Raw genomic sequence first — 26,860 nt, 5'->3', positions numbered from 1 at the left:
TGTCATTCATAAATACAAAATTTTATTTGCACTTCATTAGTGTAGAAAGACCACGATGCTTCTCAGCACAACACTCAAGACACGCCAAGTTATTCCAATACATACTTCCTTATTTATCTTGACTAAACAAAACAGTGCAGCTTAATAAAAGATATACCAAAAAGAGAGTTCACAAATTCATTATCAGACCAAAAAAAAAAAAAAACTCAACACAGTTTACGCTTAATGGGATTAAGCTTCACCGTCAAGAGGAGCTTCATCATTACAAAGTTAACTGAGTGATGAGGCCAGTGCACCTACATCCTCTGATAGAGTAAAGAGTGTCTTTAAAATTCCTTGAAACAGGATTTGTTTAGGAAGCAATGTGCCTTTAAAATCTTTTGCTATCGTTTCAAAAATGTTTTTCTTTCATGTATTTTTTCCTTGTAGTGCTGGAAATGGAACCCAGAGCCTCATGCATGCTAGGCAGGTGCTCTACCACCAAGCCATTCCCCCTAGCCCAACAGAATCTTTTTAATTGAATCTTTGTTGTTCTTACAAGTGTTGGGTACATCCAACAGAAAAACCATGAATTCTGAACCACTAATCCAGCCTGTAACTAGGAATATCCTGCCAGTCCAGAACACTAATAAATACCCTTCAGTGGCAGCCAGGGCTGGAGCTTCACCTGCAGAAACACACCAATACTTCAAAGCTGCTACAGTTGGAAATGTCTTGTAAATAAAGAAAAAGCACTTATAGCCCCGTCCCAAAGTCTTTAGTTTTACAAATGTCTTTAAGTAAGCAAAGCACCACATTCTCTCTTGTTATCAGAATATCTTCTGTCCTCATAACTAACAAGGACAATTATATTATTTAAGAAACATCATAGCTCTTGTCGCTCTCTCCCATTCTTCATATTAGAAGTACATTTCCCAGTGTGTGTACACTAGACACTGGGGTAATGAAGGAAATAGAATTTAGAGGGAAATACGTAACTTACAACCCAAACTTATCCAGGATTGTATATTTGCATATTTACAAGTTAGTGTATAGCTCTGACTTGGATTACAAAGTGCGGAAGGAAATTGTCAAAATGATTGTAGTGCACGACAGAAGGTTTCCCTCTCCAGGAATGGGCTGCACTCTGTTTCCAAAGTAGCAACTCAACAGCATCGGACGTGGGGTCTTGGTGGAGGCAGCTCTGGCGGGATCTCAGGTTCTGGTTGTAGGGAGAGGATGCTATTGGACAACTCATTCCTTAAAATATCCAGCGGCATCTACAAGATAAGGGGAAATACAAATTACATTGTAATCTTACAAGGTAAAAGTATCAAACTGTATAATTATGTAGAAGATAAAGCATTAATATTAAAAGCTCTCTGAAGGTATTGAGCATTCGCAGTTTTCTTTGTCCTTATTCCCTATGTTTGCACACATGCACACTACAGTTGGCTTTGGAGGTAATTCAGTCACCTGAAGGTGACGGAGGTGGGTTATGTGCAAACAGCAGCATTTTATACAAGAGTATTCACTCAATTTAGCATTTACAGGGATCCTGAAAACAATCCCTGGTGGTTATCAAGGATAAACAGATCTTTCACTAAAACCTTTGGATGAAAGCTAGAGAATAATTTCAGGGCCAAAGGCACCACCCAAAGTCTCTGAAAAAAAAAAAAAGCCTACTAGGGGTGGGGAACCAGCATGCAAGTACCTATGGTGGGAAAACTTTGCCAGGCCTCCCTCACCATCCTTATCAAATTCAGCTCTTGTAGGAGAACAGGAAAAAAAAAAAAGAATGTATATGAACTTAGCACTTTAATTTTTGCTGATGGGAAAACTGAACTTAAGGCATGGGGTATGCTGGGTGAGTGTTTTACCACCAGGCTCCATCCTAGCCCTGAAGTAGTTAAGTTTATTTTCTCTGTAGTTATTTTTGTGGTGCTGGGACTGGAAAATGGGCCTCACACATGCTAGGTAAGGGCTATACACTGAGATGCACCCCATCCACACTGACTTCATTTAGGGGTGTGTGTGTGTGTGTGTGTGTGTGTGTGTGTGTGTGTGTGTGTGTGTGTGTGTGTGTGTGTGTGTGTGTGTGTGTGTGTGTGTGTGTGTGTGTGTGTGTGTGTACGTGCGTGAGTTTGTGTGTGTGTGTGTGTGTGTGTGTGTGTGTGTGTGTGTGCGCACGTGCGTGAGTTTGTGTGTGTCCTGGGGCTTAAACTCAAGGACTAGGTGCTGTCCCTGAGATATGAGCCACTGGTACCTGGCTTTATTTACTTTTATAGTGCCCGGATCAAACTCACAGCCTCACATGTGCTGAGTGCCCACCCTGTGTCCCAGCTCCTCAAACATATGGTTGTATCTTGTATAAAGTACTCCACCAAACCAGATTCCAAGGCTAGGGAAAGAGTCTGCAGACCAACCTCGAGGGTTCTGAAGGTAGATAGAGACCAGCTGTTACCAGCTGGTTCCTGTGCCAGGGCAACAACTATACCTGGCTGCTGGGCAGGACCATAACCACTCTACTTTTCTTCTCTACAAGAAAATAAGAAAGGAAGAACTTATGGTGAAATTCTTTCACGATGACATTGCTTTTACCTTTTTCAGGATGTCATCCACAAGCTTCAGGAAGATCTCGTCCACGTTGAAGTTGTCCTTGGCACTTGCTTCACAGAACCGCATCCCGGTTATCTGTTGTGCAAACTGAAGAGACATGGCACCTGGTCACCATGGGCCACAACACAGGCTGACCTTACTAGGCAGGTGGGCTTAGCAAGCGGTCTGTAATCCAAGCCATGGCCAGCCCCAGGCTCTGGGAACAGGACTAAAGGTCTGTATAGCCCCACTTATGCTCATGTATCAAGTTTACACTTCTAGAAAATTCCTACATGATAAGTAAACTGCAATCTTTTCCATATATCAGGACCTTTATATCAGATCACATGCCTGTATCTCTACATGTACAACACAGCTGACATTTACAATGCAAGTATCATGGCTTCTTCAGGACCACATCCCCAACACCTGGTAAAATCATGCAATAAGATTTCACAACTTCAAAGAATGTTCTTCTGTACGAAAGTTTAAATAATAACATATAGTATATACTGGGGTGTTTTTCCCCCTCTACTTCAAAATTAATTCAAAGGAACAGGGGAAAAATAACAAACAAATGAAAAGGCATGACTGAGGGGTTAGTGTAGAGATAATTATTTCATCATTTAAAGATGAGTGACTTGTGAGAGGACTCAGCATGTAGATGGGGAGAACAGGCTTCTTAGGGCCCATTCTTACCTTCTCTCCCTGCTGTCTGCTAATTTCTCTGTCTGCTTCACAGTCCAGCTTATTTCCAACAAGGAGCAGTTCAGCATCTTCTGAAGCATACTGTGGAGTTTTAGAGATGGGTGCTGTCACACACCAACAGCAATGCAAGCAGTACAGCACCTGTCCCTGCTCACCCCACGGTTCATTCCCCTACCATCTGTGGACATCTTTAGGACCAATGCAGGACAAGTGACTGACAGGGCTAAGAGCATTTTAAAAAAGTATATTGTAACAGGCCTTAAGAAGTCCTGTGTTGTTGGCTTTAGATCCAATAACTCCTAAGATTCTATTAGGGAAATGATTTAAAATGCAGGCAGAGCTCCATTCCCAAGATGGTCATTAATCCAAAAAATACATAAAGAATTAAATTAAAAAGTATGTACCAAAACAAGGCTGGGTACTATGACTCATACCTGTAATCCTAGCTATTCTGGAGGTAAACATCTGAGAGGATCATGATTTGAGGCAAGAAGTTAGCAAATCTCAACCGATAAACTGGGCATGTTGGTGTTCACCAGTCAACCTAACTATTCGGAAGACTGTATGTATCATAGTTTGAGTAGCGCCAAACAAAAATAAAAGATCCTACTTAAAAGCAAGGGGTATGGCTCAAGTAGTAGAGAATCTGCCTAACAAGAGTGAGGACATGAATTTACCAGTACCACCAACAAATCAGGAACACCCCTATGCTTATGGACAACACTGAATGACACAGGAAAACCTTTAGGACAGATTATCTAGTGAAGTAAGCAGGATGCAAAATCAAATGGAATCTAAATTTTCAAACAGACTTTTGTACTTTTCTTGATTTTTATTTTCCTATAATAAAGGTATTAGTTTTAGAATCGGGAAAAAAACCTAGGTTACATTAATTAGTTTTTCAAAAATATAGGCACAAGAATTTTTCTTGTTTAACAATAAATGTTAGGGCTGGGAAGGTGGTTCAGTGGTAGAGTACTTGCCTTACATGCATGAGGCCCTGGGTTTGACTCCTCAGCACCACATAAGCAGAAAATGCCGGGAGTGGTGCTGTGGCTCAAGTAGTAGAGCACTAGCCTTGAGCTGAGGAGCTCAGGGACAGTGCCCAACCAAAAAAAAAAAAAAAAGGTTAAAAGCTCTTGAGTAACTCCCTGAATTTTGTGCATTTCCTCTGGAACAGACTATACACAAGGCACTGAGCAGGGTGTTGTTGGCCAAGATGCCAGAGAGGTAAGTGGTCAGGGCCTGCCCTAGAGTGAGCACCTAACAAATGATAGCTCCCTCAAAAGAATGGTAAATGACTCAAGTGCTTGAGGAAGGTGGGCTTCAGACCTTAAGATCTTGGTAGATTGACAAACTGAAGTACTGACTAGTCTTTCAGGTTTCATGCCATTTTTTCAAGTTTTTATATTTATTGCATTAGTTTTGGAGATTTTACACTACATTAAAGACGCTTCCTTTATAATGATAATTTCCTTAGGTGCACACTCTGGGGCTTCTGAATGTGCAGCAAACATGTAGCTGTCATAGCCAGATCATCTCAATACCCAGACTGGTCTCAGGAATGGAACGGTCAAAAGAACAAGACCTCTGCCTCCAAGTCTCCTTGGGAAGACAAACTCCTGCTTTTTGTTATTTGTCTGGTTTTCTTTCTTTTTTTTTAATTGTAAAGATACTGTACAGAGGGGTTACAGTTACATGAGTAAGGCAATGAGTATACTTCCTATGGAGCATTGTTACCCCCCTTCTTTGTTTTTCCCCTACCATCCCACCCTCCCCCACTTCATCCAATCCCAAGTTGTAAAGTTCATTTTCAACATAGTGTCTTGTACGATTTATTGTTACAATGGGTCAACCTGAATCCTTGTTTTGACATTGTCTGGTTTTCTTGAGATGGGGTCTTGCTATGTAATTCAGGCTAGCCTTAAGCTCCTGGTCTTCCTGCTTCAGCTTCCCAAGTACAGGAATTAAAGGCAGGAGTCACTGTCATGCCCAGCTCACAATTCTAACTTTGATAATAACCAACAACCAATACCACTAACCTACTCTCATTGACATTAAGCAGCCTTTGTACTTATTACTTTTCTCACTCCAGAGCCTCTCACCATTTCTCACATGCTTTAAAATTCACTGATTCTGACGCATATGCTGGCCACCAAGCTCTGACATGTGGTTGTCTAGGTTGCATCCCAGGGATTTAACAGCCACTTCTGCTGAAACCAGTGGCTCTCTGTCTGGGCCAGTACAGGGTCTGATGTGGCTTTTAGATTTCAGACTACAAACCTTAGAGCCTAATACTACCAATTTCTAGACATGAAGAGCATGAGGTTTTGTCCTTCTTGTACCCTTGGGTCTCCACCGTCACACTTGGCTGCCTTTTACAAACCTCTCTGTCTCAGTGGCTAGCATACTGTATGACAGGCAAAGCAGGTCTGGTTTTGTAACACTTTGGTATGAGAAGAAATCATTTACCCAGTGACTAATGCCAAGCTCAGAGCAAGCTCAGTGCAGGGACCAACTTCAAACGTGTGCCTGGTAAACAAAGTAAGCCATGGCTCATGCTTGCAATCCCAGCTACTCAGATGGCTGAGAACTGAGGATCATGGTTCCAAGCCAACCCCAGGCAGGAAGGTCCAGGAAACTCTTAATCTTTAACTCTTAATCTCCAAAGCCAAAAGTGAAAATGTGACTCAAGTGATAAAAGCACCAGCCTTGAGCAAAATGTTAAGGGACAACATTCAGATTCAAGTGCTGGTACTAGCACACATGCACACACACATACACACATACAACTGTAAATAAACCTCTAACATCAAGACAACTGTAGTCAAAATATAATTAAGTTTGTTGGTTTGTGTATGTGTGTGTGTTTTTCTCCCCTAGGCTTGAACTTAAGCACCTGGGCTCTGTCTCTGAGCTTTTTGCTCAAGGCTAGGGCTCTATCACTTTGAGTTAACAGCTTTATTTCCATAACTTTTTCTGGTGGTTAGCTGGGTTAAGAGGCTCAAGGATTTTTCTGCTTGAGCTGGCTTTGAATTGCAATGCTTGGATCTCAGCTTCCTGACTGAGATTACTGGTATGAGCCACCAGCACCCAGTATAATTAGGTTTATGTATAATTTGTAGACAAAATCCACATATATCTACGTGTGACTGTAGCATAAAGGAATTAAGCATCAAATATTGAATAAGGTTTACAAAAGTCTCAAGCTATGGTCAAGAGTACACCATCATATTTCACTCTAATTGCTTGGCCTCCTGAGGCCCACATGGAGGTGCACAACTCCTAGAAGAAAATCTGCAGATAATCAAAGAGACATAGGTTTGATTTCCTGTATAGATTATGAGCTAAAACAAAAATCTATTGCTCAAAATGAGCTCAAGAACATTCACATGCTGAGGGAGCATTTCCAAAGGATGACTGAACTAACAGGCCATGTGCACCCTGGAGATGGCATCTTCTCAGAGCACACAATGAGCCTCCATGGACCTTTCCAACATGGAACTTGATCTTATGGAAGCAGCCACAAAGGCAGAAGGAGATAGGCCAAGTTCCAGAGTAAAAACACTGTTGATAGTTATAAGCTGGTTCTGGATAATAATAAGGCTGTGCCTCATCTACAAAGCATTACACTCTCAACTGGGGGGTGTCACTTGACTGAATGACATTCAGGTTGTGATAACTGTGCCATCACTGTCTCTCCTTCCTCTCCCCTTCTCCCTTTTCAGCGAGAACTGGCACACATAGCAAAGCTTGTATCCAACAGGAATGTAACAGGTACCTTATCAATCATCTTCATCCACTTAGGCAAATCATCAAACGTCTCCTTCTTCGTGATATCATATACTAGTATGATCCCCTTGGCACTTCTGTAGTAAGCTGAGGTAATGCTGTTGAATCTCTCCTGACCTGCCGTGTCCCTATGAAACAGCAGCAAAAATCAGCTCCTCATAAAAGTGAAAGTAAGTAACTCCACACTACATCACCCTCTGTGTCCCCATTTCTCCTCCCATCTCCCCCAAAATCAAGGTTGATTTACACTATCTATGAAATACAAGGTATTTTTCTGCATGAGTTAACAACTAAATGCGACAACTAGAGATTAATTATGAACCCATAATAGTAACTCCCCTGCCCCCCAGTAAGGAAATCAGCATCGGGAATGTCAATGTATCAGAATATACTATCATTCATTTTTTCCAAAATAAAACAGGGAAAACGATTTCTTAAAACAACTCATTACTCCCCATTTCTATGCCTGGATCTGCATGCTTCTGAGATGCCCTTCCCTTTTATCTCCCAAATATTCATGTGGACAAAGGTTTTGTTTTCTGTTTCTGTAAAACCTCATTTGCTTATTTTCCCTCCACACTGAGCTACCTGCCATCTTGTATGGTTAGGTTAACAACAGAAATGAAATGCTGGTCTATTCTCCATGTACTTGTTAAGAATCTACCAAGGACCAGTACCTTCATCTTCACTTTTGTTTTTTGGGTTTTTTTTTTTTTTTTTTTTTGGTCCAGTCGTGGGGCTTGAACTCTGGGCCTGGGCGCTGTCCCTCAGCTCTTCAGCTCAAGGCTAGCACGCTACCACTTGAGCCACAATGCCACTTCCGGCTTTTTCTGCTTATGTGGTGCTGAGGAATCGAACCCAGGACCTCATGTATGCAAGGCAAGAGCTCTACCACTGAGCCACCTTCCCAGCCCTCATCTTCACTTTTCAAAGACATGACAGTAAGGTAATGCACTGCTAAGCCCTTTTGTCTTTCTGTGAAGATGAGAGTCCTCATCTTCCCCTCTTGATCACCAGAATTTTTTCACTGTGACTTCTAGAAAGTTTAGTTTACTTCTGTCATCTCCTCATCATTTGCTAAAAGCTAGCATGTCATCTTATTCTGATTTCTCTCTACTTTTGTTGCAAATTTAAACATTTTTGCAATTCTGATCCCCCAGCTTGTTAATTTAACAGTTAGTTTAGGCAATTCAAAGATTCTTATTTGCTGTAGTGAATATGTCCACACAAATGATACTGACTTTCAATGTAAAAGCCAATCTCAACATATGAAATGTTCTGCTTTTTCCAAGTAGAGAACACAAAGACATGAACATGATGCTAACAAAGAATGCTGTTGCAACAAACTCCAACAGTGAAGGAAGAACTGAGGAAAGTGATCATTCATTTGTTTGTTCATTAATTTTTTCATTCACTGAGGTTCTGGGGCTTTGCCCCCAGATCTTAGGAGTATCACTGTAATCCTACATTTGCCTCAGGCAGGAGATACACTTCATGGCTTCAAGTCCAACAAACCCATGTTCAACGGGATCATTACCCTGAGTACATGAATGCAAATTCATGGAACTTACACTAGCTACTACATTCTCCTTTAGAAACACTTAATATAGAAGTAATCCTAAGAAATAATAATAGTATACTGAGAAGTGGTCCTTCCAACTATAGACAACCAAGGAATTGAAAAAAAAAGTGTCAATGACAAAACAGTGATGTAAAAATGTGATGGACAGCTGCAGCTCTGGGTGCGTTAAACTTCTAGGAATCTACAGCAACCAAAATTTTCTTAGAATGGCTACCAAATAAACCTAATAAATTGCCGCAGTATAGAAATGCGGAGCTCAGCGGGTCTGCATGGCTCAAGTGTCGTGCAAGGCTCTGGGTTCAATCCCAGGAGCACAAAGAAAACAAAAGCTTCATCCAAACACCGAGTGACACAATACAGATGTAAAAAATATGCCAGCAGCAACAGCACAGCACTGCTATGAACTGTTTTCATGGTGTGTACAATCACACCATGAATCACAGGCTAAATATCTATTCCAAAACCCCAGTGTGCTCCCAAAACCTGAACCTTTCTGAGCGTCATCATGATGTCACAAGTGGAACACCCCACATCTAACCTCATAAGATGGATCACAGTCAAAACACTGGCACAATAAAAGTAATATACAAAACTACCTTCAATATATGTATATTGAATTTGTTTAGATTTGGGACCCATTCTCCAAAGCATCTCACTATGTCTGTGCAAATATTCCAATATCTGTAACACTTCTGATCTTAAGCATTTTGAGTAAGGGATTCATAAACTGCACTTTGTTTTAAAAATTTGTTTAGAGTTTATAAACTCAGGGACTCGGGCTTACTCAGCTTTCTTGCTCATAGTTGGCATTCTACCACTTGAGTCCACCACTTTCAGTACTTGACTAATTAACTGGAGATGATAATCTCTCAGGTTTATCTTCACAGGCTGACTTTGAATCATGAGCCTTAGATCTCAGCCTCTTAAGTACTTAGGATTACAGGCACAAATCACTGGTCCCTGGTCCAACCTATATTTAAATAAGTATTATTTAGTAACAAAATGAAGAACAGTGCTCCTTTATCTCGTGTGTGTGTGTGTGTATGTGTGTGTGTGTGTGTGTCCTACAATCCACCTAAGACTTTACATGTGTTTAATAAGCAAGTGCTTCTACTACTGAGCTAAATCATCCAGCCTTTATTTCAATTTCAAGATGAAAGTCTTCTGAACTCTTTTAACAAAGTGAAACAGTATTTACCCTTTAAAGCCCTTCAAGAAAAGTTTTACTTCCTAACAAAATCATTAGAATATTCCATGTAGAAATTTTGCACTCAATCTTTCATTAAACCCAGTGAATCTTGTTGTTCCTCCCTCCTTCAGTGAAAGCTATAAAATTCAGAAGACAAAGGGATGTAGAGTCAAGAGTGAAGCAGGGGGAGAAATTGTTTGGGGAGAATGCATTCACATTTAGGAATAAAGGAGTCTGAAAGCCCCATGAGAGTCTGGATCCATACTTCCACTTTTCTCATGTGCTGGCTCTTATGGGGCGGGGAGTGGGGGGGGGAGTGGTACCTCAATCAGAGCAGAAGGCTTGTAACCAATGCCACCAGCACAATCTTGTGGGGGGGGGGGGGTGAGTCCCAAGGAGGCACCTGGGCATTTGGACATATATTCTCAAACTAGATTACCTCAGTCAAACATGAAAACTTAAGTACTAACACATTAAGATGGGTCAGTCACTGGACATGTGTCACCCAACAAAGCAGGCTGCACATATTCTAATTTTAGCTCCACCAGCCTCCTCATCAGAAAGAACCCTCAGGAGTCACCTACAGGTACTGATCTCCCTTCAGAGGTAGCCTATTCTCTATAGCTTACATGGGAAAACAGCAGCTGTGTGCAAGATACCAAACACCCCTAAAAAAAAATACCAACTTCTGTTACTCAGATATTCAGATAAGACAATGGTTTATAATCAAGCAAAATAGAACAAAATACAATGCCCAGAGCCCTTAAAGTGAGCAAGAAAGGTCACAGGGGAGCAAATGAAGGCATTACCTCAGATACCTCGGTGGGCAGACAAGGCTGGCTTGGCGGCAGCTGCGCCCCAGACAGGGACACAGATGAAGGATGGAGACATGGCACTAACATTCAAGCGTTAGGTGACCGGTGATGGCACAGATGAGGCAGCGGTTAACGCGGATGAAAGCAAACACACACAGATGGTGGACAGACAGTCAGAGCTGAGGGTGACCTGCCAAGAGGAGTTAGTAAGCTGAGTACACCACATCAGTGTCGTGGAAACAATGGCACGCTCAGACAGCTCCATCCCTGCCACACTAGGCCCTACCTTTCCTCTGGCGGCCACAGTAAGCTGCTGAAAGAGAGGAGAAAATGCTATGCCCAGTTGCAACCCAGCTGCTGTGGGCTTTCCTGCCATTTCTAAGTCTTGTCTTCAGGCAGAGGCTTCTGGGTTCCTTCTAGTAGGCAGAAGGCACTTGGGTCACACAGCACCCTCACACAACTAAAAGGGCCGGCTGCGTGGTCCCCAACACCACACCATTCATACGGCCCCTCAACTGTCTGTGGGTGGCGTGCTTTCCTCCTCAAGCTGATCCACCTATGACAGCATTCAGCTCTCTTTAAATATACCACACAAAATAAAATTAAAGACATAGAGACAAGCTTTCTTTTCTTTTTTTTTCCCCCCAGTGTTGAGGATGGAACTTTGCGCATGCTAAGCAAGTTGCTAAGTGCTCTACCACTGAGCAATCTCCTCGGCTCAAGACAAGCATTTGAGCAAACACAATTAGTGAAGGCAGTTTTGAGATATCAAATTATTTGAAAAGAGGTATAAACTAGCCATCATGCAAAGTAACAGATACCCTGTGTATAAATCAAGGATGAAATAACTAGATACTCTGAAATTCTCTGAAGCAAATGCTGTTCATCTGATTCTAAAACAAGCAGAAGAACAGAAGAGGGGGCAAGATGAGCTGGTCCCATAGCTCATTCCAGTGGTGTTCCACACACACGACTGCTGGGCCAACTTACCAGATCTGTAACCGAATTTTCTTTCCTCTTAGCTCTACAGTCTTGATCTTAAAGTCAACACCTGTAAATAAAACAAATATATATAACCAAACAATAAATATGCAATTTGTGACAAAACCCCTATTTGTGAGCTTCATATATCCTTACCAGGAAAACAACAACAACAACAACAACAACAACAACAACAACAACAACGACAAAGCCAGCATCACAAAATCCCAAGGATAAGGCAGATACACAAGAGTATTTGCCTAAGCATTGTACAAAACTGGAAAGCAACTCATCCTATTTATCTTGAGCCATCTCTCAAGTGCTATTCAGAGTTCAGTTTCCCCTTGCCAGAGTTCAGCATATAAGCCATTTAAAAATCACATTGATTGGACTAGGAAGGTGGCTCAGTGGTAGAGCACTTGCCTTGTATGCCTGAGGCCCTGGGTTCGATTCCTCAGCATCACATAAGCAAAAAGAAAAAAGCCGGAAGTGGCGCTGTAGCTCAAGTGGTAGAGTGCTAGCCTTGAGCTGAAGAGCTGAGGGACAGCGCCCAGGCCCAGAGTTTAGGCCCCACAACTGGACCCCCCCAAAAAAAACAATATCACATTGACAAATGTACAAGGAACACTAAAAAATTTGGAAATTACTGTATTTTCTACTCACAAAAAATATTGGTAAACATGCCAGGCGCAATATTCACAGCTAGGAGGAAAAGTTGCTATTAAAGATTTTCCCTAAGGAGGGTGCAGTGGCATTTGGTGGTCCTAGCACTCAGGAGGCTGAGGCCAGATTAAATGAGCACAGGAGTCAAGGCTTTGTTTGTGGTCATTTGGGTAAATTTCCAGGAGTCGGTTTGCTAGATCATAGGGAGCTCTATGTTTTGTCTTTGGAGGAACCTCCATCCTGCTTTCCAGAGTGGCTGAACCAGTTTACATTCCCATCAATAGTATAAGTAGCATTCCCTTTTGGCCATATCCCCACAAGCATCTGTTACTATTTGTTTTCTTGATAATGGCCATTCTAACTGTGGTGAGGTAGAATCTTAATGTAGTTTTTGATTTGCAAGGCCTGAGATGTTGAACATTTATTTATGTGTCTATTGGCTATTCTTATTTCCTCTCCAGAGAAGTCTCTTTTTAATTCTTTAGTCCACTTATTAATGGTGTGGTTATTTAAGGATTTGTTGGGGGGGTGTTAATTTTTTGAGCTCTAGGTATATTTTTGATATGAGGCTCTTGTCTGTTGTATACCTAGTAAAAATCTCCTCCCAATCTGTGGGCTTTATATTTATCTTTCTAGCTTTGCCATATAGAAGCTCTGCAGTTGAACACAATCCCATTTATATAGCCTTTCTTTGATTTGTGGTTTTTCTGGATCTTTATTTAGAAGTTTTGGCCTGTGCCAAAAAGCCCTAGCGTATCCCCTATCCCTTCTTGTAATATTTTCAGGGTATCTGCTCTTACCTTGAGGTCTTTGATACATTTGGAGTTGATTTTGGTGCAAGGTGATATATAAGGATTTAATTCTGCCAGCACTATTTGTTGAAGAGGTTGTCTTTCTTCCATCTGATAATTTCGACTTCCTTATCAAAGACTAGGTGGCCAAGGGCCTGTGGAATCATGTCTGGGTCTTCAATTCTATTCCATTGGTCCTCAGGCCTGTTCATGTGCCAGTACCAAGTTGTTTTTATAACTATGGCTTTATGACAGAGATTGAAGTTTGGTATTGATATTCTTCTAGCACTGTTTTTCCTGTGACGGATTGTTTTTGTTATTTGGGGTCTTCTACTATTCCATATGAATGTTTGGATTGTTTCCTCTATTTCACTGAAGAATGTTGTTGGAAGCCAGACGTAGGTGGCTCAGGCCTGTAATCCTAGCTACTAGGAACCACGATCTGAGTCCTCAGATCTAAGGACTCAGATCGTGGTTCCAAGCCAGCCTGGGCAGGAAAGTCTGTGAGACTCTTATCTCCAATAAACCACTAGAAAACTGAAAGTGGCGCTGTGGCTCAAGGGGTAGAGCGCTCACCTTGAGCTGAAGAGTGCAGGGCCAGCGCCCAAGCCCAGAGTTCAAGCCCCATGACCGACCAAAAAAAAGAAAAAAGAGAAAAAAAAAGAATGTTGTTGGCATAGTGATGAGTATTCCATTGAATTTGTAGATAGTTATTGGCATATTGACATTTTCATGATGCTAATCCTCCCAATCCAGGAGCATGGAAGGTTTTTCTTTTTCTTTTTCTTTTTTTTTACAATGCAGAAGGTTTATTGGGCTCACAGTGGTGGAGGTGTGCACGCGATCGCCAGCTCCATTGCTGTGTAAGGCAGGTCGGGTGGAGGAGGAGGAAACCCACCCACCCCAGGCCAGTCACAGCAGACAGGGGACAGGCTGGGGTCCCACCCCCCTCCCTCAGATCCATCTCTGGGAGCCCCCACCACGTCGCACAGGGCCCCAGGGAGACCTCCAAGGTCCAGACCACAGGAGCTGGGGTGAGGGCGAGCAGCAGGCCGCGCCGGGCCTCAGACCCTTGCAGGAATCCAGGGTTTGCATGGAGGTGATGGGGAGCCACAAAGCCCTCCATGCCCCCCCCCCCGTCCTTTCCTCCTGCTCAGCCTGGATTCGAACTTGAGGCCTACACGGCTTTGCTGGGGCTGGGCCGCGGGTGGCTGCAGCGGATGCAGGCGGGGCAGGGCTTGGGGGACCCCAGGGGCCACGGGACCAGCGGGCGACGCCCCAGCATCCGGAGATGTCGCACGCAGAGTCTGGGCCGGCGGCGGGACGACTTCGACCGACGGAACACAAACGTACAAGACGGGGCTGCGGGCAATGGGGGTGAGCGCCTGGCCCCAGACATCCGCGGGGCGCACGGCAGACACGCAGGCCTGGGATACGTAGAATACGTAGACAAACACGTACTAAACGCAGAAGCCGTAGCCGTGAACGACTTGGTCTGCGTGTACAGAATCGGGGCGTGCACGGACGGTGTCAGCAACGTAGACGGCGCAGCCTGAGCTGCAGGCGCGGGCGGAGACGCTGCAGCCGCGGAGGACGAAGCTGACCACGGAAGCCAAGTGGCATTCGTACCCGTGGACAATATGGTCCACACGCAACCCGGGCCGGCGATGACGTAGACACAGGGTGGGTAGACGGGCCTAAGCATCGCCGACGGAGGCGTAGTGGACGCAGAAGACGTAGACGCCGTGGACGCAGCGTGATGCGCATGCGTGGACGCAGGCATCCATATCGAGGAGGACGGTGCGGCCCCAGACCCGGGAGGAGGCGCAGCTGTGTCTGTGGATGCGGACGCCGGCGTAAGCTCCGCTGTGGACGTCGCTGTGGACAGAGGCGTGGCCGTGGAAGGAGGCGTGGCCGTGGACGTAGGCGTGGCCGTGGGTAGGGGTGTGGCTGTGTGCGCAGGCTCCGCTGGGGGCGCAGGCTCCGCTGGGGATGCAGGCTCCAATGGAGGCGCAAGCTCCAATGGAGGCGCAGGCTTGGCTGTGAACGGACGCATGGCTGGGGCTGAGGCTGAGGCTGAGGCTGTGGCTGGCGTCGTCTGCAGAGCTGGAGACAGCGACAGAGACCTAGAGCTGCAGATGCAGGCGCTGGCGCTCGGAAGGTTTTTCTACTTCCTTAGTTCTGCTATAATTTCCTTTTTCAGGTTTTTAGTTTTTATCATAGAGGTACTTCTTTGGTTAAGTTAATTCCTAGGGTTTTTTTTGAGGCTATTATAAAAGGAGCTGCTTTTCTGGTTTAGCCTCACTCTTCTCGTTGTTGGAGTACAGCATTATTTACCATAGCTAAAATATAGAACCAACCCAGATGTCCCTCAGTAGATGAATGGATCAAGAACATGTTGTATATATAACAATGGAATTCTATGCTTCCATCCAAAAGAATGACATCAACCCATTCATAAGGAAATGGAAAAACTCAGAAAAAAATCATAGTAAGTGAAGTAAGCCTGACCCAAAGAAACACAGGCTCCATGGTTTCCTTCATTTGTAATAAGTAGTATATGTCTAGGATAGCAGAGGATCACAATAGCTCCACAGCTATGTATATAGGACCATATAAAATGATGCTAATCGTAATGAACTCCAAGATATGCTTTTCTTATTGTTTGTTTTTTAATGTACTGTGTGAAGTTCTTTTTTTTCTTTCATTTTTTTCCCCTTTGGTTTATCCCCTGTTGTCATTGTTTTTGATTTTGGTACCCTGTCTCTTCTATATATGTTTATCTGATTTGGGGAAGAAAAAAGGAATAACAAAATGGTAAAACAAAGGGTGACTGATGCAATGATAATACTCAAAAGATGCTATATGTTGGAAATGAACTTTGCACCTAGCAGGGCAGGGAGTTGGTGGGGAGTCAAAGTGGGAAACCTTGTTTGACAAAAAATGTACTCATTACCTTACTTACATAATTGTAACCACTTTATGCCTTACCTTTACAATAAAATATTATTTAAAAAAAGATTCAAAGCTGGGTGCCAGTGGCTCATGTCTATAATCCTAGCTACTCAGGAGGCTGAGATCTGAGGATCGTGGTTCAAAGCCAGCCTGGGCAGGAAAGTCTGTGAAACTCTTATCTCCAATAAACCACCAGAAAGCCGGAAGTGGCGCTGTAGCTCAAGTGGTAGAGCGCTGGCCTGGAGCTGCAGAGCTGAGGGACAGTGCCCACGCCCAGAGTTCAAGGCCCATGACCAACTAAAAAAAAAAAAAAAAAGATGCAAGGCCAACCTGGGCAACACAGCAAGACCCCCTCGCAAACAAAACCCCTGATAGACAAACATTTCATATATAAATTAACATGCTCATGTTTAACTTTTAATGACTGAGCAAACCATCATGTATCATTTTTCCATTTCAATTCAGCCCATTCAGCTTCAGATATATTTTAAGAACCAAAATTTCATGTTTATCATATCTGATGTGCGTTTTGGTTATAGAAAGCTTAAATATGTGAAGATAATATTGTTTTACTCGATCTGACAACTAAGAGGAAATGGGAAGAAAGCTGGCTTGCAGATGGCTTCCTGACACTTCCTAGCGTGTAAGCAGGCAGGTAGCTCATTTGTTCGATGTAGCCCTGCCTATCCCTTGCCATGTATCTGAGAACAGAGGCAGCAGTGGTAAGATGAGGATCTGAGGTAAAGAAAAAGCCATGTGACTGGCTTTATAATTAGTAACACATTGTAGACTCCAGCCAGAATCAAGACATGTTTACAACCCTGGGGCTGGCGGGGGAGTCCCTCTTCTGTACAATAAAGAAAAGCTGCCTGGATATAAAATGCCCCAAGTAAGCGAAGCTGAAAGCGCCACTACACTTCAATGCTTACTCTCTTTTCAGACACAATTGCAAATGTAGCTGGACAAGAGCAGCTGGTAACTCAATTTCACTTTCAGTTCTGGAGTCGATTGCTCTCCCCAGTCAGATGACACTCGGGCATGGGGCTGAGTCTGGAAGCAGGTCAGCATTCCACAGCCTTGAGCAGGGCCTTAGTGACCCACCACAAGGGAACAGTACCCAGAAGAAAGTGACACGGATGAGACACAACAGTGTCGATCTAACTACATGTCTCTACAGGACCAAAGCTAGGGTATCTTTGCTGACATATGATGGAATTTTCAGATAAAATTCACATTGTCATATCCCCAGTTACCTCAGGTGAGTTTGTTTTTAAAATTTTAGTTAGGGGAATTGTAACATGTGAAACTTGTCACAGCAGCTGCTATCTGACTGAAAAGAACTGGCTGCTTCTTTCTATCTCTGAGTTGTGCTTCCAACCAACTAACAGAGCCCCTTGAAACAGCAGAGTAGGATCTCTGGGCTTCCACAGAGCTGTCTCCTCTAAGACTTGGCTGTCTTTTCCAGCCAGCTTGAGAAACCAACCCAATTTTGGCAGCCCTACATGAGGACTATTTTGTAATCACAAAGTTTAATGAGTAAAAATAAAAGACATTAAAAAGAAAATCAGGAAATCAGCAAGGCAAAGATTACCTGATAGTAAAAAGAATTAAGAAATCTATCCACCATGAAGACAACACATAATTAGTGAGTAATTAACCTCTCAATAACATCACTAACAACAGAAAAACACCCTATATATAAAATTCCAAAAAGATAAGCAGCTCATTAAAACAGGGCCCTCTCTTAAGTAGAAATGCAATGCCTGTAAACTTGATAAAATTTATGGCTTAGAAATACTTCTCTGTATCAAAGCATACAACCACATGTGTCTAAAATTCTTCTTACATATGGAGTAAAACATATCTCTTAATATTGTCTGTTTGTAATATTTACACGCCATAGAAATGATGACAGTAGAAATAATGGTGGAAAATCACCAATAACCTCCTCATTTAGTGGACACTAGCTTTAGAGGAAGTCAGCAGAGACCAAGGCCCCTCACTGAGGAGCTCTGGGGTATTCATAAACAAGCAAAGGACAAAGAGGGCATCACACTCATTTGTATTACAGCCCTGCTGAAAACTCAGTTTCTGACAGGCTTCCTGACTAACCCAGAAGCCATCATATCTGGGATGGTAGGACAGTCCCTGCTCCACAAAGTCATCAATAAACACACCATGCACTTGGCAAAGGCAGCTTGTTTTGCGGTCCTCTTTTCTTAGAGAGCCTTCTTGTCTGCCCAGAAACCTTTTAAATCCTAGATTTCCCAAGGAATCCTTCCCTGATGCTCTGCTGTTACCCTCTTCATGTCAAGTTTTGGACCTGACCCAGCCCACATCACATCCATCTTTCCAGGCTGGTGTCCCTTAACCTTGGCTCTGTGCTCTCCAGCTCATGCATCACTTCAAGTCTATAGGACGCTGCCTGGCATTAAGATGGTACTGTGGGTTGTTCTGGTAAAGATACTTCTCTTTAGGCTTACCAATTTTATGCAAGTCTTTCTAGAACTATGCTAGTGATGCTCACAGAAAGGTACCAGGTTACAAGGCTATCATTCCTGCTATCAGTGGGCTTAGACCCTGTACCTGAGTCAGCACTGTTCATTTTCTTAATTCCTTCAGTAATGATGACAGTGGTTATCTGGGGCCTTACATCCAATGTAGCCAATTCTCTTGGCAGCCCCATGAAAGGGTGATGTGCCTACAGTCATGCCACACACACCATTCACACTCACACCATTGCCCACCAGGAACGTCACAACAGCAAAAGTCAGAAGAGGAAGAGAATGAAGTAGGAGATTCTCTGCAAATGCTCCAAAACCGTCCTAATTACAGAAGTGAACAGAGAGCAGCCTCTGCTCCAGGCTTAATCCTTAGCTAACAGCAGAGGAGCTGGGATCTCAGTCCTTAGAAGACAGAACATTTCTAAAACATTTCTGTGTTATTTTATGCAGGGCCAAAACAAGTTTAAAAAATGGAAACGGAAAATTCAGACACTTGTTTGTTCACATTCCTTCTCAGTAATAGGGAAGTAATAGTGTATGTCCACTTCCCTTCCCCTCCCCATCAAAGACCTGGGTTTGCACCAGACCAGCTAGACTTTGCTGAACACTAACATATGAAAGGAGTCTACAGCCATGAAGGTAGGCCTCCATTCACATAGCAGGCAATGCCACTGATGAGTTACACTGCTTTCTCTGTACACATTTCTTCTGAGAATGTCATTTATACATCCACCAGTTTGGGATGTAACATTCCCATTAAGGGAGGATTTCCAGCATTTTCAGTGAGTTAACAAAACACTAAATTAAGACTTGTGTCAAGGACACACAAAGGCAAATCTAACATTAGAAGAAAACCTGTCACCTTGGTCTTCAGCACTGGAAAAATACAGAATGAATTGCTTATGAATGAAATACGGTACCAGCTTGCTGCCTTCAGGTCCTCAATGTCTCCAGAAAGCTCCTTATCCCTGAAACCCAGCATATTTACTGTCTGCTTTTCCTACTGATATCGAACTGAAGGTTCGATAAAACAGAAACAAATGCCAGAGCTAAAAAAGCAAACACAGGGCTGGGAAGGTGGCTCAGTGGTACAGTGCTTGCTTTACATGCATGAGGCCCTGGGTTCGGTTCCTTAGCACCACATACACAGAAAAAGCTGGAAGTGGGTACTGTGGCTCAGCTGGAAATGGGCACTTGAGCTAAAGAGCTCAGGGACAGCACCGAGGCCGAGTTCAAGCTCCGTCCTCCCCCTCCCCCCGCAAAGCAAACACAGACCACCCTGTGAACACCCAGACATGCAGTGGACAGTACTGTACTTGGTGAGGAAGTGAGCTTGGAAAGCCCATACTACCCAGATACATTTGGGTCTCCTGCTCAGCTGTGTTTCTGTAGGCATATGCACACAGGAAAGAATTTCAAAGAACGGTGTTTATTCCTTTCATAAACAAGCACAAAGAGGTCCTCTAGAGTGCTGGCCATACTTCAGGCACTGTTCTGAGGGATTATATGCAGTAACTCATAGCAGTGTATCTTCTCATTTACATATGAGGCAGATAGCGGATGTCAGACAGACAGTAGACTGGCCAAGGTCTGGAGCTAAGTCTAAGCATATTGGTGGGCACCTGGCGGGCTTCCAGGCTAGGCAACCCAACTCATCACGCAGACAGAAGGGAGCTATGGATAAGTTTCATCCTCAAAAAGAACTCTGCATAGTAAGACAAGTAGTGACATGACGGAAGATGGCTGGCTGGCTGGCTGGCTGGCAGGTACCTCTGTACCTGTACCTGTACAGGGACTCCAGTACTTGCCATCCTGAAAGGCCACCACCCATCCCTTCCAACTCTTGGCCACAAGAAAAGAAAAAAGCTTAGCTCTGTGGCTCACGCCTGTAATCCTATCTACTCAGGAGGCTGAGACCTGAGGATTCCATCTTGAAGCCAACCAGGACAGTAATGTCCATGAAACACTTAAGTTCTAATTAATCACTAAAAGTCACAAGTAGAGCTGTGGCGCACACACGCACGTGCGCGTGCTCACACACACACACACACACACACACACACACACAGAGGAAAAAAGTACTTAAAGTGGGGAGACAAGATCTGTGGAAAGAAACAATTGCTCAAATGGTGGGTCACTAACATGTTCTTCACATGCAAAAATACTTAACGAGTAATAATCAGATGAGTCTCAGGAGGACTCTGCCAGGTCATGTGCTTCTGCTGTGGTATTTCATACCAACCTGTACTCATCCGTGTATGTCCTTAAGGGATAAGGATCTGGGGGTCCTTCAGAGTTTCTGCATTTTCGGCAGGGAGAGTACAGAGTGAAAAATTACCTAGGACTCTACCTCTCCATTATGGTACTACTGTACCACAAGCAAGGAAGACAGTACAAGTTCCACATTTTTCTTTTTATGAATGAAGAACCTGAGATGAGTTGCCTGCCAAAAAATATATTGACAGCCTGTCCTGGGGAACTCAGTCCACCACTGGCTGGTTCCAGTGGCCCATGCCTGTAATCCTAGCTACTTAGGAGTGTGAGATCTGAGGCAAAGACAGTGGTGACCAGAGGAGAGGCTGCATGTTCTTCCCTTTGGATGAAAACTCTATAGAGTTTGGATGTGGGCACATGACTGAACAAGGGCTCTAGCATCCCAGGGTCCACGGGCATAGGGAGGAGAAAAACAGCCAAGTATCTCACTTACAGAGCAGGTGCCGTCACCCAGTCCTGGCCTCCGGAGTCCTAAAGCTTCTGCATTAAATTTCAGGCTGGAAACATAAGTCAGTTCCTTCCTCATAGGGCAGCCTGAAGTGGGATTAGAGGTTGTTCTGGTAATAAACTTCATAAGTATTACATGAGCATAGGACACCCATCAGTGGGGACTGTCAGATTTAGGGGAACCAGGAAAGGTTTTCTACATAGCATATGGTGTTCTGCTAAGTCTGTGACTGTGTTATTTGTTGCATCCTGGTTCTAAGACTCAGAATTAACCAACAACAATTACATTCAATTAAGGGCATTATTTTTGGCCTGTACTTTTGGTTTTCCAAATACTTTCCAAACATCAAGGCTGTGCAGAAGGATGAAAGGAGAGTCATTAGTTTCTTCCTCAGTGGAAATACAATGACTTTCTCTTCTTTCCTAACATTTGATTATGGCTCTCTTGGTGATTTACTTTCCCTCTGAAAGGGACAGGCCAGGTAAGCAAGCAGAGCAGGCGTTGTGCCCTGTAAAATGACAAGCAGAATGATCTTACAGAAAGAACTTCTCAAAAGTACTTGCTCACTAACCACTATACAAAGCCATATTTTCTTCCCTAGCCCAAACCAATGCTCAATTGGAACAACGTATCTGGTACTGCAGGCTAGAGAATAAGTGGGACTTATCACTCTCAAAGAAGCTATTCTGCCTTCTCCAGCAGGCTCCAAAGGCTGGAGAGAACACGGCCATCTCTAAGAATCTGGATCTCTATCACATACCATGAAATCTTTCCTCTTCAGTATGAAAAGTAGAGAGCAAAAAAGAATCTAGCCAGCACTGGATATAGATTCAACATCATCAGCCAACCCCAACAAAATCTGCAAACTCTCTGAAGGAGCTACCAGATTCCATATAAACAGACAGCACAAGCCTGAGTCTGCAGTGAAGTTTGTTAAATAAATAAACCCAGTCATACTACACCGGACTCCTCTTACAGTTGCTTCTGCCTGAGTCATGGATGACATCACCTCGACAGGGGGTAGCTGTGGGGTTCTCTGGAGATTGTGGGGCAAGAAGGGGGAGATATGCTGGAAAGCTGCAGAGTTTGGCTTTCTCCCCTAAGCGCAACACTTGGGCAGACCTGTCATGGCTTGAAAACTGCACATAAATACAGAACAGCAAAATAAAATCACAGTTTAGGATGTTAACCCTGAATTAGATGCCCATTCTGAGTTCTAACACAAACCCCCAAGTTTCTAGAGTAAAGGGCATGAAGTCAATTTCCCTTGATGGCTAGTCTGCTGCTTCTGACTACATTTGATCTGTCTTGTCAGCTGACATTCAAGGGCATTCAAGGCCATTTCCATAGGGTACTTAGTTCTCCTGTTCCTAGCCATACCAGTAATCTGCATGAATGGAGGTCACTTGCACTCTCAGCTTCCCTAGCGGGCCCCACCTCAGCACTGAGGCCCTGTCCTCAGAACAGGAAGCCTGAGTAGCCTTCATTTCAAGGCAGACTACAGAGGCCAGCCAGGCAAAATGGCACAGGTCACTCTGAAGTTAGATGCATAGTTACAAGAAAGAAAAAGCACTGAGACCATCAGAATGAGACTTGGAACTTTGTAATCTTGAGACCTCATATTTCATCATTTGTTTTAACTCTTCTTTTCTGGGAAAAAAAGTTATTGTTGGACTTCTTAAAAATGATCTTACATGGCATGTGCTTGCAAAGGCCAGGACAGATTCATACAGGTAGGTAACAGGTAAGACAGTCGTAAAATTCTACAGTAAACTATCATTTCCCCTCACATTTAATTTTCTGCACACTTTACAGCAAATCAGCTTCTGAATCAATTTAAAAAGTTCATCATTTTACTGATTCAATTATGTGCATACTAGTCCAATCTCAAATCCCCAAGGATTCGAGAAAGCCCGTGGGAGTGGGAGTTGGACTGCTAAGACACTAATTAGGGCGACCCTCTTCTAGTCTCTGAATTACAGGAGTCCTGGTCTTGCCATGCTAACAGGGCAGAGGGGGTACTGACTTCTGCAGTGGGCTGTCAGGAGAAGCAAATATCCACAAGCTCTGATCTTGGAAAGGAAAAATCCACTCCCCCTCACCCTCCCCTCCCCGAGATTCTTCCTCTGCACGGCTCTGCAAGGCGCTCACAGCACTAAGAGATGAAAGTAGGAGAATCAGCCTCAGAGAGACCTAAGACTAACTGCTCAAACAGCAGCCACAATTCTACACCACACCCAATGCCTTTATCTAAGTAATTTTTCTGAAGGCACTCCTGGAATTAATTTAGCTTCTCAGAATTCCAATGAGGGAGAGGTCCTCTCTAACCAACCCAGCCCTGAGCAGGTGGCAGTTCCACTGCCCTGCTTACCTAGTCCTCATGAGCTCTGATCTAGGTAGAGCCCTTGGCCTGCTCACCACGGAACCCCCAGTGGGTAGCTTACCACCTAGCACACAGTAGGCACTCACAAATGATCTTAATCACTGGCTGGGGAAACAACTAAGGCAGGAGCTTCAGGTCTCACTTTCTTGCTATCTTAAGCTCCAGATCAGCCATAGCTTAGCATCATCCTCTGGACTTCCCACCATTAGAAACATTTATAGAGCCAAGAAGCATTGCCTACATGTAGCAGAGCAAGTCAAAAACATTACCACACTCAATATGTTGAGACGTGTGATTGTATGAATGCATTTATGTGTTACAAACAGTCCAGTCTCCAGTTTCTTGCTCCTTTCCAAATATTCTATGTAATTCTATGTAATCTTGCGTTTCTCCAAGACCTTTATGGTTCCAGCTGCCAACATGACAGTGTCCACCCAACCTATCACCACAGCCAAGGGCTCCAAACATCCAAGTGTCTAAGAAGCCTCTCTCTGAACATGAGGTGCTGCTCTTCTGCGCAGAACTTAGAAATAGCTCCCTCTTCTCATCTCTTTCAATCTGAAGCACATCTTTCTGCATCTCCTAGCTCCCCTTCCTCCACCCAGATGATCCACCCATCATCATGGAACCCAACTTTATCACCTCTCATTTTATATATTCAAGTGTGGAGTTGTCACAAAGGATAGACAATTCTGAATTATTCTTTACTATATGTAAGTCAGATACTAAAAAACAGATACAAACCTCATTTCCTGGTTTAATAACTCCCTGTACTCCTTTATGATCCAATATTGGATATTTAAAACAGGTATAATTGTGCAATTGAATTTTAATATCATGTCCCTAAGACTAACATTCGAAGAACAAACTGGGTACTGAAAGCATAAATATTTCCACAATGATCCATTCCAAAAGAGCATTAGGGAAGTAAGTTCCCAAAAATGAAATTAAAAAGTCACTACAAAAATTGGAGGTTTAATTTTCCAGCAAGACATTTTACATGTAGTACTGTTTTATTACATGGAATTCACTTTAAAATTCCCTGGTGTGCCCAAAATTCTCTACAATACAAAGTCATCTCAACAATGGACTATCACTGGTTATAAATGAATCTGTGAGTATATGGAATGATTCTTTTAGTTCTGTATCTCAAACCTCCAAACTATTCAGTGTTTCTTCATCTCCCCCAACTTCTTAGGAGACCAATAAACTACTGTTTATTCTGAAGAGCCATCTCAACCACACGCTACCCCTAGCATTGGCCATTTTTGAAGGTGTTCCACAGAAACACCACTAGACAAATCTCAATGTTAAGTCTCAAAAGGCCCCTACTTGAGTATAAAAAATTTCTTTTGGGCTGGTGTCTGCGGCTCACGCCTATAATCCTAACTACTCAGGAGGTTGAGATCTGAGGATCTCGGTTCGAAGACAGCCTAGGCAGTGGAGTCCGTGAGGCTTATTCTCCAATTAATTAGTAAAAAGCAAGAGGTGGAGTTGTGGCTTAAGTGGTAGAGCACCGCCCTTGAGATAAAACGGTAAGGGACAGTGCCCAGGCCCAGAGTTCAAGATTCTGTGCCAGCGCGCGGGCACGCGCGCGCGGGCACACACACACTCTTCTCTTGGCTTTTCAAGTCTAGAACCTGGGGACAGCGGTTCCGTGCTGATGTCACCCACCGGGGCGGACCTGCAGGAATCCTTGCCACTCCTGCGGGTCAGCAGGTTATCCCTCTGGCCCTCATTGTGAGTGAAAACAGAAGCTTCAGGGCGCTCTCAGGCTTACCACCCTCCTGGGGGAACTTTGAGCTACTTTTCGGTAAATGCCAACAATGTGTTCAAAGATACGAAGCCAAGTCGTGGCTCAGTCCCTCCGGTGCGCCAAGCTTCGGGATCAGACCCGCGCTCGACGCCCCACCCGGGGCTGCGGGGGGCGGCCTTTAAGGCGACCAACCCTCGGGCGCCCGTCTCCTCCCACCTCGCGGCGCCGTCTTCTCCGAGGGCGTCGGGGGTTTCCGCGGAGGGACGGGTGAGGGGGCCCCGCAGCGCCGGGCGATCGGCACGGAGAGACGCCCCGGAAACCGCCGTCCGGCTTCGGGACCGGGGCCGGCGGCTCCCACGGACGTCTCCGGATTCCCCCCGACGCCCAAACGCCAGGCCCAGAGGGCCCCCCGGGTGCCCCGCGCCGTCGGGCGGCGAGGCCCGCGGCGCAGGCGCGGCCCTTACCCACGGTGGACTTGCAGGCCTCGCAGAAGGTGTCGTCGGTGAAGCGCTCCATCAGGCTGGTCTTGCCCACGCCGCGGGAGCCGATGATGATCACCTGCAGCTTGAAGTCGGCCGGCCGGGGGGGCTGCTTCCTCCGACGGGCCTGGCCGCCCGACAGCGCCGGGGAGCCCGTGCCCAGGCCGCCGCCGCCGGCCCCGGCCCGCCTGTGCAGCGCGGCGCCCGGATCCATGCACGCATACGGCTCCCGCTCGGCCCGCCGCCCGCCGCGCGCCCCGGGCCCCGGCGCCCCCCGGGCCTCCGCCTCGGCCGCGCGCGGGGACTCGGCCCCGGCTTTGGCGTTCCCCGGCTCCAAAGGCCCCGGCAGTCCGCGGACTCCGCGCTGCGGCTGTGCCGCCGTCCGGCTCCCAGCGCCCCGGTCCCCGCCGCTGCCGCCGCCAGCGCCGCCCGGGGAGGAGGAAGGGAAGCAGCTACCCCGCAGCAGCGGCAGCAGCATCCCGGACGAGGAGGGGCAGGAAGCGCAGGCGCGGGCGGGGGTGGGGCCGCGCGGGCTCCCGGGGAGGCGGGGGCCCCCTGCCGGCCGGAGGACCGCAGTGCGCGCCGCCCGGCTGGTGAGCAGCCCCTTCTCAGGCCCACCCCTTGGGGTTTTTGGGTTTTTTGTTTGTTTGTTTGTTTCAACTTGGTATTTTTTTGTTGTTTGTTTTAACTTGGTATTAGCGTGCATTAAGTGGTTCAAAGGTGCGATGGGGGTTTCATTGTGACGTCTCCACACACGTATACAATGTATCCCGATCAGCTCACCTCCTCTATCACTCTTCTTTCCCCTGTAGCCTTCTTAAAATAATTTCAACAAGCTTCATTGTTTTATATTTCATCTGAACGAACTCCTCCTCCTGCCCTTTATCTGCATCCTCTGGCTGGCCAGTCCACATGCCTCTCTTTCTACCCCCCCTCCTTTGTTTTGGGGGTTTGTTTTTTCTC

At 44.9% G+C, this 26,860-nt stretch overlaps 1 protein-coding gene across 1 annotated transcript; it reads right to left on the bottom strand.

Annotated features, from left to right (window-relative positions):
• On the bottom strand, positions 1-26,387 carry Rab12 (RAB12, member RAS oncogene family). The gene is made up of 6 exons (XM_070029568.1): positions 25,883-26,387; positions 11,654-11,714; positions 7,067-7,205; positions 3,277-3,366; positions 2,581-2,685; positions 1-1,259 (listed from the first exon to the last, which is right to left on the bottom strand). Exons 1-6 carry the CDS (start codon positions 26,373-26,375, stop codon positions 1,146-1,148), a joined length of 1,002 nt encoding a protein of 333 aa, XP_069885669.1. The 5' UTR covers positions 26,376-26,387; the 3' UTR covers positions 1-1,145.
• Positions 26,388-26,860: the final 473 nt, after the last annotated feature.

The sequence above is a fragment of the Dipodomys merriami genome, unplaced genomic scaffold (genome assembly GCF_024711535.1).
Source record: "Dipodomys merriami isolate MVZ:Mamm:240054 unplaced genomic scaffold, mDipMer1.0.p SCAF_2, whole genome shotgun sequence".
NCBI lineage: Eukaryota > Metazoa > Chordata > Mammalia > Rodentia > Heteromyidae > Dipodomys > Dipodomys merriami.
This window is presented reverse-complemented; position numbering and strand designations above follow the sequence as displayed.